At 41.5% G+C, this 16,577-nt stretch overlaps 1 protein-coding gene across 10 annotated transcripts in view; it reads left to right on the top strand.

Moving 5' to 3' along the window:
* The window catches only part of dlg1b (discs large MAGUK scaffold protein 1b), a 479,606-nt gene that overhangs the window by 348,596 nt on the left and 114,433 nt on the right, over positions 1 to 16,577 (top strand). For all 10 annotated transcript variants that reach the window (XM_059943959.1, XM_059943963.1, XM_059943971.1 and 7 more), the window contains one exon: positions 1,022 to 1,157. In XM_059943959.1, the coding sequence (XP_059799942.1) occupies positions 1,022 to 1,157 (136 nt within the window). The remainder of the gene's footprint in view (positions 1 to 1,021; positions 1,158 to 16,577) is intronic.

Below are 16,577 nucleotides of genomic sequence, written 5' to 3' on the forward strand. Positions count from 1 at the left end.
CATATTGGCAAACATCATTGAGTTTTCGGGATCCATTAGATTTCTAGACTGTTGGTTTCTCGAATCTATAAAAGCAGTTGGTCCAGTACATTCATAGGACGTGAGTTTCACTGGTAAAGTTTGTTCAAAATTACTTCTGAATTGACTTTGCAAGATCATTTCACATGACGGTCAATAACCTTTTTTTATTGCATATCATGTTGGGAAAACTAATCTCTTGACCTGAAATATTCTATGTAAAGTAATGGCTCAATCCAAATTAGTCATATACTTGAGTCATATGCTGTAAATTGCAATTAGCCATTACCATTTATAAAGCCTCTTGGTTAGATTAGTCCTGTGATTGTCTTCAAATCAGGGTAGACAAATACTATAATTATGTTTGTGGCAGGATTGTGGCGGTTAGCTTTCCTCCTAACTAGAGCAAGATCCAGAAATTGAAATGCGTTGTAAAGCAAAGGCAGTCAATAATTCAAAGGTATAAATAGTGAAGAAATGTTCTCTTTCTCTTCCCCATCCCCCACTTCCCCAACACAGAAGGTGCAGTAATAAGTGAATTTCATTATCTGTACAAAGACTAGTCCATCAAGAAAAGATTTTTCTCCCCGATTTATGCAACTGATCTTTTCTCTGTTCCTTTCTTATGGCCATATGCCTTGCATTGCTGTAAAATAACAGGACGTTTTCCAGTTTCTCTTAAAGTGTGTTCCATCATAATTTTTTACTGCTTCTTTGTGGTGGATAAGCAACGGATTTGAATCAGTCTGCACCTCATGATGATGGTAAACCTAGTCTATCGTAATGTGGAGCAATATGAGCGTTAGAGCTGTAAAAGTACTGGGAATGTTTTAAGTTCTAATTAGACAAATGGATCATCATTTTTGCAAGCAAAAGCTGCAAGAATTGAACATTAAGATTTATTTTGGTTGCTAAACCTCATCTATGTTGCTTTGACAAAAATAATGTCAAGTATGGGAAATTATTGTATTACCAATGCATATTATTTTTTGTATTCTTCTAGCCTACTCACAAATGGAAAACCATATTACACCATCAAACTATTTAGGGAGTACAGAATACAAACAGTCTCTCCCTCCATCATCGCCGGGCAGATACTCCCCAATCACTAAAGTCGTGGGTGATGATGAAATGACCAGGTAAGAGTTCATGAATTTATAATCCTGTCACATTTTCTTAGCAACAATAAAATAGGAAATCCATTAATATAATGATGCTGATTTATTTTCAGGGGGTACAGGGGTTAAAGGAATTCTCTGTCTGAAATGCAGTACCTTATCCTTATTTTCTCACTGAGTGGGAACTGTTGGTTTTGACGAATAACCATATTGTATACCAGAAACTTTTTCGCAGTACAAACATCTTTTTCTCTATCAGAACAAAATTTGTATTTTCAGCCGATCAGAAGTTGTTCCTTTTGGAGAGATTTTATAGGCAGACAAAGCTATCAATGCACTGTTTGTCTGTTCCTGAATGAACAATAGGCTCTTCAAACTGAAGTATACATAACTGTCCTGACAACAGATTGATTCTCCTGGTCCCTGCTCTCTAATTTATTTCTTTTAACACTGATCTATTGGTAACTAACTCCTATTAGTGTGTTACTGATGTTTCTACCACCTGGTTTATTTGACTGCTGGTAAATTGACTCATTTTTTCTGCATTCACAGTGACTGCACTGACTCTTATTTCCAGAGTTTAATCACAAGATTTCTCAAAAGCCTCGTGAGTGACGAGCTATAATTTTTTTGTGCTTTAACTTACAACCACAGACCCAGCTATTACCTGAAATATTGGGCCTTCTTAGCAAGTAATTTGTCCCCAAAGGTTAAATTTGTCCTACCCTGGTGATTGCTGATACAGCACCCACTTCTGCATCCAAATTAGTGGGAGCTTTGAGAGCAGATGGTCCTTTTTAGCTCAGTTGAATGCCAGAGATTAATTAGGCACTTTGAACATTGCTTTACCCTCTCTGCATTGCAGCTTTATTATCCGAATGCCTTCAAAATGAAGCTGACAATGTGTCATTATCAAAGTTCCCTCCAAGGTACACGCACACATCTTTTGCTACAAGCACACAAAGGAATTTAAACTGTGCACAAAAGTTTGTCACCCTCTACCTTGCTGCCATGTTAAGTGATCATTCACAATTGCATTTCCTTTTCCGGTTTCTAACGCAGATGGTGTTGACAACATGGAGTTTGCAATGACTTGTCTGAAGATTTTAGAACTGGCTTATTTATATTGTTTTTATTGAAGAAATTATTGATTCACTATGTTGAATGCCAAAGAAACAAAGCTCATGAGGTCAGGGACATGCAGCTACAAGAAAAATTTATATATAATACAGAAACTGGTGTTCCCTGTGTGAAGCAAAAGTTGCTAGAGAATTTGCAAGCGGGGAGAAATGCAATGATATTTGGAAACTTGACTCTTGAAAGCAAATCACACGGATGGTGTGCAAAAGCTCTGGTGAGAAAATCCTTCATTGCCCACTACAGGCATGCTACATATTTTGTGAGAGTGCAGCTGAACGAGAGTGAAAACAATCCAGCCCAGAGCAGATCAAAGTTCTTATTGACAGTGTTTTCCTAGCTGTTAAAATAAATACCTCTATATATAAAATTTAGTGCACACGTATTGTTGCCACTGGGCAAAAAATTTCACAGCACAAGATTTTTGTGCACACTAATCTCTACAAATTAGAGGGAACATTGGTCAGAAATTACTTTTATTATATGACTTTTTCATCTTGATTTAAACAATAATTGTGAATTTGTAGCTTTTTAAAATTTGGTTTCTGATCTTCAGTCCATCTAGCTTCATTCGGCGATTCCAGTCACTTCAATCTTCCCCCCCGCCCCATCTGCATTGCTTTAAAAATTAATCTTTCACTCAAATCCTCAGACACTCTGAGGCTTGTTAAACCCTAGGCATCTACTGTATTTGACAAAGCTCTCAGTTACTTTCTTAACTTGCATAATTGTTGATTCCTTTTTTTCTTTTATGAAGCATATATAGTAATATATTTTATTCAGTCTGTATTTTTAAGGATGCTCTATAATTGCTGTTATGATGGTGTTATTTTTTCAGACAAGTATAATTACTGTATTCAAAAGCCTTTTGAGCTTTATTCCAGATATATCTGGCCTACTTTTCTGGTGTTTACAACATGTCCTCAAGAAGCCCATGGAATAGATTTTTGCCTTAGATAAGTAGTAATCTGGTGTAATACACGGCCAGCCCTTAGAGACTGTCTGATTTTCATTTCATTGATTTTGGTAGAATATTGACTGAATGATGTAATGGTTGTGAGATATTTCTTGTCAGGTTATTGTGCAGGCAGTGAAAACAAACAGCTGCCCATGATGTTTTGACTGAGCAACTTACAGAATCAGTTTGACTTCAAGAAATACCACAGCTTAGTTAATCCAATGAAAGATATCAGTTACAGTTCAAACTTCCCTTGAAGACCATTTGGAACGAACTGGCTAACTCAGGAGTATTGGCATTTCCTCCCTTGAACCATTCATCTCCACAAAGCACTTTTTACAACGGGATTTCTCCTTTGAATGGCATTTGGCAGGCACCTACCCCCTCCACAGCTCCCACCATGAGACCCCAGACCAGCTTACTGTTCGTCATAACTCTGATCCCACCCAGCTCTCTCACTAGCAGGACACACTGCTTTTTTAGGAAACTGCCAAAATAAAAATACCTCACAGCATAGCAATAGACGTCTTAACCAGGCCATTACACAAAGATACTTTGTTTTGGTTTGGTTTGGATCAACAATTCGTGTTAACTGGTATTTACTCTGCATAAGTCAGAAAAAACTAACTTGAACAAGGATCTGTGGAGTTCCATTTCACCGCAATCCTTAGCTTTAGCGAAAAGCTGCCTCTTGAACAACGATCCTCTGCAGTTTATATTTGGTGGCCTGGTTCATTATGTATGAAAAGAAGTGTACAAGTTATTTATGGTTGTACTCAAGAGGTGTCAGAACAAAATTGAACTTTAATATTCCTGTGAAATAGGATTGAAAATTAATTCTGCATTTTTTGCTTATTGAATTTGCCTTTTAACATGAGCACTAATGGGTAATATTAATAATTTAAATAAAATCAGCTCAGAATGTATATTGAATGCAGCAGACTTTAAAATAAACTTAATAGTTAACCATAACAATAAAAAACACAACTTGCTTCCTGTTCAAAATTCCCAGGACATCATTATTATATCATCAGGAAATTTGTGCCTATGCTGCCTTGCAGCATATCTATCCCAGTGGTAAACAACAGAAAGCCAATAACTCAGTTCTCAGTGGATTACTAGATTTTTCAGTTTGTCTTGTATTAAACTAATCTGTTCAATGCAAGAAGTACTTTGCTTGAATTTATTTCTTCAGTGCTCACCCTACTAAGAGGGAGAAGGATGCCGAAGATTTGCTCTTACATACAAACAAAGAAAACCGACAGCACAATGCAGGCCTTTTGGCCCACAAGATTGTGCCGAACTTGTCCCTACCCTAGAAATTACTAGGCTTACCAATAGCCGTCTATTTTTCTAATCTCCTCCCTCGACTCCCACAGTAGCCTGAGGTTCATCTCATCCGGTGCAGGCGACTTATCCAACTTGATGCTTTCCAAAAGCTCCAGCACATCCTCTTTCTTAATATCTATATGCTCAAGGTTTTCAGTCTGTTGCAAGACATCACTACAATCACCAAGATCTTTTTCCATAGTGAATACTGAAGTAAAGTATTCATTAAGTACCTCTGCTATTTCCTCCGGTTCCATACACACTTTCCCACTGTCACACTTGATAGGTCCTATTCTTTCACGTCTTATCTTCTTGCTCTTCACGAAGTTGTAGAATGCCTTGGGGTTTACCTTAATCCTGTCGACCAAGGCCTTCTCATGGCCCCTTCTGGCTCTCCTAATTTCCTTCTCAAGCTCCTTCCTGTTAGCCTTATAATCTTCTAGATCTCTAACATTACCTCACTCTCTGAACCTTTTGTAAGCTTTTCTTTTCTTCTTGACTAGATTTATTACAGCCTTTGTACACCACAGTTCCTGTACCCTACCATAACTTCCTTGTCTCATTGGAACATACCTATACAGAACTCTACACAAATATCCCCTGAATATTTGCCACATTTCTTCCGTACCTATCCCTGAGACAACTTTTTCCAATTTAAGCCTCCAATCTCCTGCCTGATAGCCTCAGAATTCCCCTTACTCCAATTAAACGCTTTTCTAACTTGTCTGTTCCTATCTCTCTCCAATGCTATTGTAAAGGAGATATAATTATGATCACTATCTCCAAAATGCTCTCCCACTGAGAGATCTGACACCTGACCAGGTTCATTTCCCAATCCCAATCGATATTTGGGAAATTAAAATCTCCCATCACAACAACTCTGTTAATATTACACCTTTCCAGGATCTGTTTGCTATCTGCTCCTTGATATCCCTGTTACTATTGGGCGGCCTATAAAAAACACTCAGTAAAGTTATTGACCCCTTCCTGTTCCTAACCTCCACCCACAGAGACTCCGTAGACAATTCCTCCTTTTCACCTTTTCTGCCATGTGACACTATCTCTAATCAACACTGCCACACCCCCACCTCTTTTGCCTCCCTCCCTGTCCTTTCTGAAACACCCGGCACTTGAAGTAACCATTCCTGTCCCTGAGCCATCCAAGTCTCTTTAATGGCCACCACATCATAGCTCCAAGTACTGATCCAAGCTCTAAGCTCATCCGCTTTGTTCACAACACTCCTTGCATTAAAATAGATACATCTCAAACCTTCAGTCTGGGCATGTCCCTTCTCTATCACCTGCCAATCCTCCCTCTCACACTGTCTACAAGCTTTCTCTATTTGTGAGCCAACCTCCTCTTCCCCAGTCTCTTCAGTTTGGTTCCCACCCCCCCAACAATTCTAGTTTAAACTCTCCCCAGTAGCCTTAGCAAACTTCCCCACCAGGATATTGGTCCCCCTGCGATTCAAGTGCAACCTGTTTTTTTGTACACGTCACACCTGCCCCGAAGGAGGTCCCAATGATCCAGAAATCTGAATCAAGTCAAGTCAAGTCAACTTTTATTGTCATTTCGACTATAACTGCTGGTACAGTGCATAGTAAAAATGAGACAATGTTTTTCAGGACCATGGTTTACATGACACAGTACAAAAAACTAGACTGAACTATGTAATAATAAAAAACAACACAGAGAAAGCTACACTAGACCACGCTTGCTTCACAATAGCACACAGACCATGATACTTTTTTTAAAAAAATCAGTTTACACAGAACCACCTCAGTGAAGACTAATGTTAATCAAGGCTGAGTCTTTGCCAAACCTGTTCCTCAGTCTTTCTAACTGTAATTTTACACCTGATCTCAAGTCAAGTCAAGTCACTTTTATTGTCATTACGACCATAACTGCTGGTACAGTACACAATAAAAATGAGACAACGTTTTTTCAGGACCATGGTGTTACATGACACAGACAGAACTATGTAAAAAAAACAACACAGAAAAAAACTACACCAGACTACAGACCTACCCAGGACTACATAAAGTGCACAAAAACAGTGGAGACATTACAATAAATTATAAACAGGACAGTAGGGCAAGGTGTCAGTCCAGGCTTCGGGCATTGAGGAGTCTGATAGCTTGGGGGAAGAAACTGTTACATAGTCTGGTCGTGAGACCCCGACTGCTTTGGAGCCTTTTCCCAGACAGCAGGAGGGAGAAGAGATTGTATGAGGGTTGCATGGGTCCTTCATAATGCTGTTTCCTTTGCAGATGCAGCATGTAGTGTAAATGTCCGTGATGGCAGCAAGAGAGACCCCGATGATCTTCTCAGCTGACCTCGCTATACACTGCAGGGTCTTGTGATCCGAGATGGTCCAATTTCTGAACCAGGCAGTGATGCAGCTGCTCAGGATGCTCTCAGTACAACCCCTGTAGAATGTGATGAGGATGGGGGGTGGGAGATGGACTGTCCTCAGCCTTCGCAAAAAGTAGAGAAGCTGCTGGGCTTTCTTTGCTATGGAGCTGGTGTTGAGGGACCAGGTGAGATTCTCCACCAGGTGAACACCAAGAAATTTGGTGCTCTTTACGATCTCTACCGAGGAGCCGTCGATGTTCAGCGGGGAGTGGTCGCTCCGTGCCCTCCTGAAGTCAACAATCATCTCTTGTTTTGTTCACATTAAGAGACAGGTTGTTGGCTCTGCAACAGTCCGTTAGCCGCTGCACCTTCTCTCTGTAAGCTGACTCATCGTTCTTGCTGATGAGACTCACTACAGTTGTGTGATCGGCGAACTTGATGATATTGTTTGAGCTGTGTGTTGCAGCACAATCGTGGGTCAGCAGAGTGAACAGCAGTGGACTGAGCACGCAACCCTGGGGAGCCCCCGTGCTCAGTGTGATGGTGTTGGAGATGCTGCTCCCGATCCGGACTGACTGAGGTCTCCCAGTCAGGAAGTCTAGGATCCAGTTGCAGAGGGAGGTGTTCAAGCCCAGTAGGCTCAGCTTTCCAATCAGTTTCTGAGGGATGATTGTGATGAATGCTGAACTAAAGTCTATGAACAGCATCCGAACGTATGTGCCCTTTTTTTGTCCAGATGGGTTAGGGCCAGGTGGAGGGTGGTGGCAATGGCGTCATCTGTTGAGCGGTTGGGATGGTACGCAAACTGCAAGGGGTCCAGTGAGGGGGGCAGCAGGGTCTTGATATGCCTCATGACGAGCCTCTCGAAACACTTCATGATGATGGATGTGAGTGCAACGGGACGGTAGTCGTTTAGGCAGGACACTGAAGACTTCTTCGGCACGGGACGTTGGAACGGTGGCGCTGCTCAGGGAGATGTTGAAGATGTCAGTGAGAACATCTGCCAGCTGGTCTGCACATCCTCTGAGCACTCTACCAGGAATGTTGTCTGGTCCAGCAGCCTTCCATGGGTTGACCCTGCACAGGGTTCTTCTCACGTCAGCCACGGAGAGACACAGCACCTGGTCATTCGTAGGAGGGGTAGACTTCCTCGCCGCCACATCATTTTCCGCCTCAAACTGGACGTAGAAGTTATTCAGCGCATTTAGGAGGGAGGCATCACCTGCACAGTCAGGTGATATTCTCTTGTAATTGGTGATGTCCTGGATGCCCTTCCACATGCGCCGTGTGTCGTCGGTGTCCTGGAAGTAACTGTGGATTAGCTGGGCATGTGGACGCTCTGCCCTGCCCCTGCTCCAATCCCTCAGCCACGCATTTGTCCTCCACCTCATTCTATTCCTATACTCACTGTTATGTGGTACAGGCAGTAATGGCATGATTACTACCTTTGTGGTCCTGCTTCTCAACTTCCTTTCTAATTCCCTGTAGTCTTTTATCAGGACCTCTTCCCTTTTCCTACCTAAGTCATTGGTACCAATATGTACCAGCACCTCTGGCTGTTCTCCCTCCCACCGCAGGACATCTCGGACGTGATCAGAAACATCCGGGACCCTGGCACCTGGGAGGCAAACTGTCATCCGAGTTTCTTTCCTGCGTCCACAGAATCGCCTGTCTGACCCCCTAACTATAGAGTTCCCTATCACTACTGCGTTCCTCTTCCTTTCCATAACCTTCTGAGCCACAGGGCCAGACTCTGTGCCAGAGGCACGGCCGCTGCTTCCCCCAGGTAGGCTGTTCCCCCCAACAGTACTCAAACAGGAGTCCTTATTGTCAAGGGGTACAGCCACAGGGGTACTCTCTAGTACCTGACTCTTCCCCTTCCCCCTCCTGACTATGACCCACTTGTCTGTCTCCCGTGGCCCCAATATGACCACCTGCCTATAACTCCTTTCTGTCACCTCCTCACTCTCCCTGACCAGACAAAGGTCATCAAGCTGCATCTCCAGTTCCCAAACGCGGTCCCTTAGGAGCTGCAGCTCGACACACCAGGTGCAGATACGGTTGCCCGGGAGGCTGGGAGTCTCCAGGACCTCCCACATCTGACACTGAGCACAGAAAACTGGCCTCACACACATACTACTTCCTTTCCACAATTAACAGAGGTAAACCTACCTCGCCTCGTCCCATTACCACCTAAGCCCATTGAGCCAAAGCCCTATCAGTCTGCCTCCCTTTCACTCCACTGCCCACTGGATACGGTCATCTTTTTAAACCTTTCCCGCTCTACTGGGTGATGTCACACAGCTCTGCAGTCTTGCCTCTCTTTTACCTCTTGAAATACTTATTTCCCTACACTGTTTTTTTTTCAATTTCTTGTCAAGTGTAACTCCAAGGACCAGTAGGTACACCCCTGCTAGTTTCCTCAAACGGATTTTAGTCTTCTGTTTAGCAAAATTAATTGTTGGCATTGAAAGCACACCATTTTGAAGTGTGTTGAGGGCAGATCCTCATCTTTGAGTAAAATACTGAGTTTGTTTCACTTAAGCAAGTTTACTCTACACTCAAGGCCACCTCATTAGATACGCCTACACAGCTGCTTGTTAACACAAATATCTAATCAGCCAATCACGTGGCAGCAGCTCAATGAATAAAACCATGCAGACATGGTCAAGAGGTTCAGTTGTTGCTCAGACAAAATATTAAAATGGTAAATGTGATTATATTTATTGGTGTGAAATATTTATTGGTGCCAGACAGGGTTGTTTGAGTATCTCAGAACCGGCTGATCTCCTAGGATTTTCATGCATAACCGTCTTTAGAGGAGGGGTTCTTCATCTAGGTTCCAGAGGGTCTGTGAATAGATGCCAGCTGGTCCATGAACTTAGATGGGGAAAAAATGTACTTCTTTATTTTCTCTAACCTCTAAATGAAATACAGCATTTCCTTCAATTATGAATATAGACAACAAACCACAGTAATAGCAGCAGAACCTGTGACTTTGTCACCAATAGAAATCAGAGATATTTTCATATTGCATAGTTGTTACAAATATCTCAAAATATCTATTACAGCCCGCTCATCATTACTTCGCAATTATAGTAGTCATTAGACCTGCCAGCAGATCAAACATGATCACAGTCTTGCTGTCTGCAGACGTTTGTGTCTGTGACGTAGCTGGCCAATTATTAGGCAGCCCTGTGCCTAGTAGTCAATCAATTCTTTGAAAAGTTCTTTCCATCTTGATGGCATGAAAGTTGAACCATGCATCCATAATTCTTTTGTTTCTGATAAAAACTGTAGCGAAGATGTTGATCTAGCCAAAGATTAACTCATTGATCTTGGGACAAAAAACTTATTACAAATGGAGTTTAACTCAAAAAGCTGTGGAGAATTCTGGTGTTCCTTCAGAGAAGCCTATCCTGGCCTTGTAAAGTGAGCTATGGAAGCTTTAGTTCCTTTTAAAACAACATATCTTTGCGGATCAAGATTTTCAACACTTGTAAGCATTAAAACAAAAATGCGTTGTGGCTTCGTCAGAGGTTCTTATTCAAGCTAAGCAACAACAGCCTTCATACTGATATGTCTTTAAAATAAGAGTCAATTTTAATGACTATATTTAAAATGTATTGTTTTGTTATTTAATGCATTAATAAAGCAGCACATATATTAAAATTTTGCAAATCTTTAAAATATTTTGATAACTTTATTTCAATATTTTTGGTTTATTTTGTAATCCCATGTATTTTATTTTGTATATTTATATACATTATTCTGTGAAGAGGTCCAAAGGCTTCACCAGACTGACAAAGGGGCCCATGACATAAGAATAGGTTAAGAACCTCTGCTCTAAATTATGGAGAATGGTGCAAAAAAAAACAAAAAAGCATCCAGTGAGCAGCATATCTGTGAGAGAAAGCGTCTTTTTAATAAGAGGGCTCAGAGGAGAATGGCCAGACTGTTTCAAGGAGACAGGAAAGTCACAGTAACTCAGATAGCCATGTGTTACAACAGTCGGTGTGCAGAAGAGCATCCCTAAATGCACAATATGCCAAACTTTAAAGTAGATGGGCTACTGTAACAAAAGACCACAAGCATGAATTCAGTGGCCACTTTATTAGGTATCTAATAAAGCGGCTACTGTGTGTATTATTCCCAAAATGAAACACTGGCCTTAATTCCCCTTGTACAGAACTAAGGTTGGCTGTAGCTGTTTTGGTCACACTGCATCAAAACTGCTCTTGTTGGTCTCATTACTTTTAAAAGGGATATATTTGCCATTGATTCAATGGATTGATTTCTGGGATTCGAGCAGTGGCTATGAAGAATTTTTTAGTAGATTAAACCTCAGTGGAGTTCAGGAGAATGAGATGTGATCTTATTGGAGAACATGGAATGTATTGAAACATTCTGGGTTGTCGATCCTGGGAGGTGTTTCCTTTGTTGTAGAAACCTTGAAAGGGTAATGGCATACCACCTTGCTGATATCTCTGGTAGGTGTGATGCAAGAAACTGAAACGTTGACAGTTGTGATTTTTTTCCATTGCTTGACTTATCTGTGAGACAGCTGTCCCAAATAAAACACAAGCCAACTTGTATTCAGGAAGGCTTTGCAGATTTGACAGTCCTGGGCATGCCTTGTTGTTTCTGAATTCAGTAGCTGGATGAATGTTGGCAACCTCTCTGGATCTGCTGTCATTTAGTCATAAATCAATTGCAACAAAGTGACTTGGTTATTTCAGATGATGAACAGTAGCACAACTGAGAGTCTGAATGTAATCCCAGCCAAATTAGGGTGGTGGATTCCTTCCTGAAAGACATTTATGAACTGAATAGTGTTTCACATCAAATCAGTGTTGTGATTTGCCATTTGTGGTGATAGCTTTGTAGTCTAGATTACTTAGATAACTAAAATTAAAATTTCCTCCTTCTATGATTTGAACTTGTTTCTAAATCAGCATGTAATCTGCTGGAAGATCTCAGCAGGTCGGGCAGGCAGCATCGTTGGGAGGAAAGGAAATGTTGAGGTTTTAGACTGAAACCCTGCATCAGGACTGAGATTAGAAAGAGGAGATGGCCAGCAAAGAGAGGAGAAGGAAATGGCAAGAAAAGACCCTGAGGTGATTGGTGGAATTAGGGACAGTGAGCAAGACTGGAGTTGGACAACTGGCAAGTAAGTGATAGATGGAGGCAGACAGAGAGAGGAAAAAGATGGAGTGAGGTGGGGAGGGTGAAAATAGAAGATATGCTATTAGATCACTTATCTAATAGTTAACAGCTCGGCAGATATTACCTGTGGTGTGGAGGTTGGATTGGAGTAAGAAATGAAGAATTTTAAGCAAATTTCCTCCAATTTCATGTATGTGAAAACAATAAATTGTTAATGGCATCCTCCTCCTTCAAAAGAGCTGACATTACTAACAATCCCAAATTATTCCTCCCATCTTGGCCTCTTTTTAAAAACAAAATTGCATATGCTCCACCTCCTAATCATGTATTCGTGTAGGGAGATGTTGGCATTTCTGTGCAGAGCAATTGGAATTTCTCCAAGTGCCAACAAGCAGGATCCCAGTGAGAAAGTGGAAGTCCCAAACTTGCGTGGATGTTTTCACAGGCAATCTTATGTCTCCATCCTGATGCTGGGCTCCTTGTGCATTCCAGCAGCAGAGAGCAGACATGCAACGACATTACATCAGGATTGGCCCTGGGGAATCTGTTCACTGAACCTGTAATTAGATTTGGCATAAAATTTACTATTTTTCTCACTTCAGTGGAGCGGAACAGCTGTCTAGGAGCAAGGTAAGTATTAGGAAACATGCAGCTTTTTTCAATCGTGCAAATTTATTTGAATTTGTATTTTTTTAAATTCAACATCCATTCCACAATTTGAGGGAGTAAAAATCTTTGTTTTGACTCTGTTGCAATGTACAGACATGTGAATTTATAAGTCAAATGGCTTGTAGGCAGAAGCTGTTCCATAGACTGTTGGTCCTGGCTTTAACACTGCAGTACTGTTTGTCAGACAGAAGCAGCTGAAGCAGTTTATGGTCGGGGTGACTGGTATCCCCGCACTTCCAGACCTTCTTTCTGCACCTGCTGCTGAAAATGTCCTCAATGGAGGAAAGTTCACATCCACAGATGAACTGTGGACATCTGCAGGACACTCTCTGCAGTGCCCAGCGATCAAGGTTGGTGCAGTTCCCATATCAGGCAGTGATACAGCCAGTCAGGATGCTGTCAATGGTGCCCCTGTAGAATGTCTTGAGGATTTAGGGGTTCATGCCAAACTACTTCTGTTGCCTGAGGTGGAAGAGATGCTGTTGTGCTTTTTTTACCACACAGCCGGTGTGTACAGTGCCGGTGAGATCTTCGATGATGTGTATACCGAGGAACTTGAAACTACTCACCCTCTCAACCGCAGACCCATTGTTGTTGATTGGGCTGAGCCTACCTCCGTTCCTCCTGTAATCCACAATCAACTTTTGTTTTTGGGGCATTGAGGGAGAGGTTGTCATCCTAGCACCACAGTGTCAGGGTGTTAACCTCTCCTTTGTAGGCTATCTCATCACCGCTAGATACAAGGCCAACCAAAAACGCAGCATCTGTGAATTTGATCAGCTGGTTGGAGCTGTGTGTGACAGCACAGTTGTGGGTGTAAAGGGAGTAGAGGAGAGGACTTGGGACACAATCCTGAGGGGCACCTGTCTTGAGGTTCAGAGGGGCAGAGGTGAGGGAGACCATCCTAACCACCTGTTGGCAATCCAATAGGAAGTCTTGGATCCAGCTGCACAAGGTGGGGTGCAGGCCGAGGTCTCTGAGCTTCTTGTCAGGCCTGGAGGGAGTTATGGTGTTGAATGCTGAACTGTAGTCCAGGAGCAGTATTCTAACGTATGCATCCTTCTTCTTCAGTTAAGTGAGGACGGTGTGTGGTGCTGTGGCTGTGGTGCCACTGGTAGACCGGTTCCATCAGTAGGCGAATTGTAGTGGGTCCAGTGTGGGTGCATACTGCAGATTTAATCTTTAACTAGCCTCTTGAAGCATTTACTTATAACTGAGGTGAGTGCAACAGGGCACCAATTGTTTGGGCATGCTACCTTGGTTTTGTTAGGTACAGGGGCAATGATGAACGACCTGAAACAGGAGGGCACTACACACTAGGAAAGGGAGAGATGAAAAATGTTGATAAACACACCAGCCAGCTGTTCCACACACAGTTTGAGGATGTGCCCTGGGATTTTTTGACTCATCCGGAAGCAGATTCTGACCGATTTAACAACTGGCTAAGCCTGGGTCCAGTTCATCTGGTTGCTTTCTAAATCTGTTTTACCTAATGTTCATTCTGGTTTTCCCATGTAATGCTGTTTCGTCTTGTAAGATCCTGCATTTTCATTGAGCATCGGGAATGTTTTGTACAAGGTAATGGCAGAAACCAGTAAACATTTCAAGCCAGCGTACAATAATAAGTTGAATTAGAGGATGGTGCAAAGCAGAAGGAAAGCAACTTAGTGGCAATAGTATCGGTGAACATTATGCAATCTCCAGTACAGTCACTTGTAAACTTTGAGTAGTGATAGGAAACTTAGCTATTAAATCTATCCATCATCCTGAAATTGGTTATAACAATTTGAAGAATGCTTGTGTGGGAGTGTAAATTTAGCAACAGGATATATTAAAAATTCCAATATGTATACTCCAATAATGTAATCCAAAGGGGTAAAGCAAAATTTTTTTAATATATATCCAATAACTATATTTTAGTAGTTTTGAAAATATGAAGTACATAGTTCTACTTGGATTCAGACTTTCAAAAATGTGTTCATGCATCAGTATTTGCAAAAACTCATTCTAATGGTCAAAGCTATTCACCTTTTAGCAAATCTAAAATTTAAATTCATGAGTTCCTTATTGGATGTTCCTGCGTGTATTTGGAAGAGAAGAACACAGTAGTGGATCATTAAAAAATAAGTTTTAGCATTTTGTAGTCCATTACCATCAGCACTTGGTTATTTATGGCTAATGGTATCTTGCCATCTGCATTTCAGAATAAATGTCTTGTTAGAATTGGTTGTGTTCTTCAACCATCAGCTTCATTGTGCTAATAGTCCAGTAAATCAGTAGAACCGGCTTTGGGGTTTTAAATTGTACATGTAGATTGCTAACTGATTTTATTAGCATTTACAGACAAATGATAATTAAGGATTCTTTTCTGAGTAGACCAGTCAGTCACTTACAGCTTTCACATGACTGATATGTGCTCGGGTCCACAAGATTCAAGGTTGTTTAATGTTGTTTCCTGTGCACAACTTTAAAGGAGAATGAAATAATTGTTACTCCAGATCTGAAGCAGCACAAAAAAACACAAAAGAGAACAAACACAATAATAAAAAAACACAATAAATATAAAAATATAAGATAGCTTGCATGCATAGATTAATTGTATGTCCATGAAGTGACATTAGTCACAGGAGTATCTGTACATTAGGTGGCTCTAACAGGAAGTGATAAAATAGAGGTGGTTGGAGGTGCAGAGGGTTGGGTTAGTGGGTGGAGGTGTTAATCAGCCTTGCTGCTTGGGAAGGGTGACTGTTTTTGAGTCTGATGGTCCTAGCTTGGATGCTACATAGCCTCCTCCCTGAAGAGTCCATGTGCAGGATGGATGGGGTCCTTTATGATAATACTGACCCTCTTCTGGCACCTTTCTGTATAAATGTCCTTGATGGTGGGTAGACTGATGCTGGTGATGCATTGGGCAGTTTTGACTACCCGTTATAGAGCCTTCCTGTACCAAGTGATGTTGCAGCTTGTCAGAATGCTTTCTACTGTGCATCTGCAGATTGTGACATGAGCACGGATGTGCGAGGTCCAGCCTCCTCAGAAGGTAGAGGCATTGGTGAGCTTCCTTGACTGTGTCGGGTGTTTTCTGGGACCATGAGAGGTTGCGTGTGATGTGCATTCCCAGGTCTTTGAAACTGGTTAGAGTTTCTACTGCTGTGACACTGATATAAAGGAAGGTGTGAGCAGTACAAGTTCTCCGGAGTCGATAGCTAATCCCCTTCTTTCTAACCATCTTCTTATCCTTCGACAACACTTCTAGAGTTCAGATAAAATGTCATTCATCCTGATGAAGGGTCTCAGCCCAAAACGTCAATTGTTTATTCCTCACCATAGATGCTGCCCGACCTGCTTGTTCCTCCAACATTTTGTGTGTGTTGCTCTGAATTTCCAGCATTGGTAGAAACTCCTGTGCTTAAAAAAAATTTAATTTAATCCAGTACGCATAGACGGTTGGGAGTTTGCAATTAGCTCTCTTCTATGGACTTTTATTGGTGTTGTTGCTTCCTGGAGGTAGTTGAAGTTTAAACAAGTACACCAAAGACATTTCCTCCATTCGCCTTTGTAGATATTAAGCTATTTATATTGCAATAGTACAGTTGCTTTGAAGCCAAACTAAACTTGAATCCAGATAATATAATCTGACAGCTCTTGGCTGTAATCCTAAAATGTGTTTGGTATTGGAAGACTTCTATCTGCATTTAATGTGAATTGAGAGTTTCAAATGTAGCTTTTGGATGGGGTCTTAATTTGGAAAGCAGCTAAATACAAGGCAGAATATTCCATAATGAGTCACAAAACACATGAAATGGTTGTGCAGTAAACATGCTGG

The sequence above is a fragment of the Hypanus sabinus genome, chromosome 2, assembly GCF_030144855.1.
Source record: "Hypanus sabinus isolate sHypSab1 chromosome 2, sHypSab1.hap1, whole genome shotgun sequence".
Lineage (NCBI taxonomy): Eukaryota > Metazoa > Chordata > Chondrichthyes > Myliobatiformes > Dasyatidae > Hypanus > Hypanus sabinus.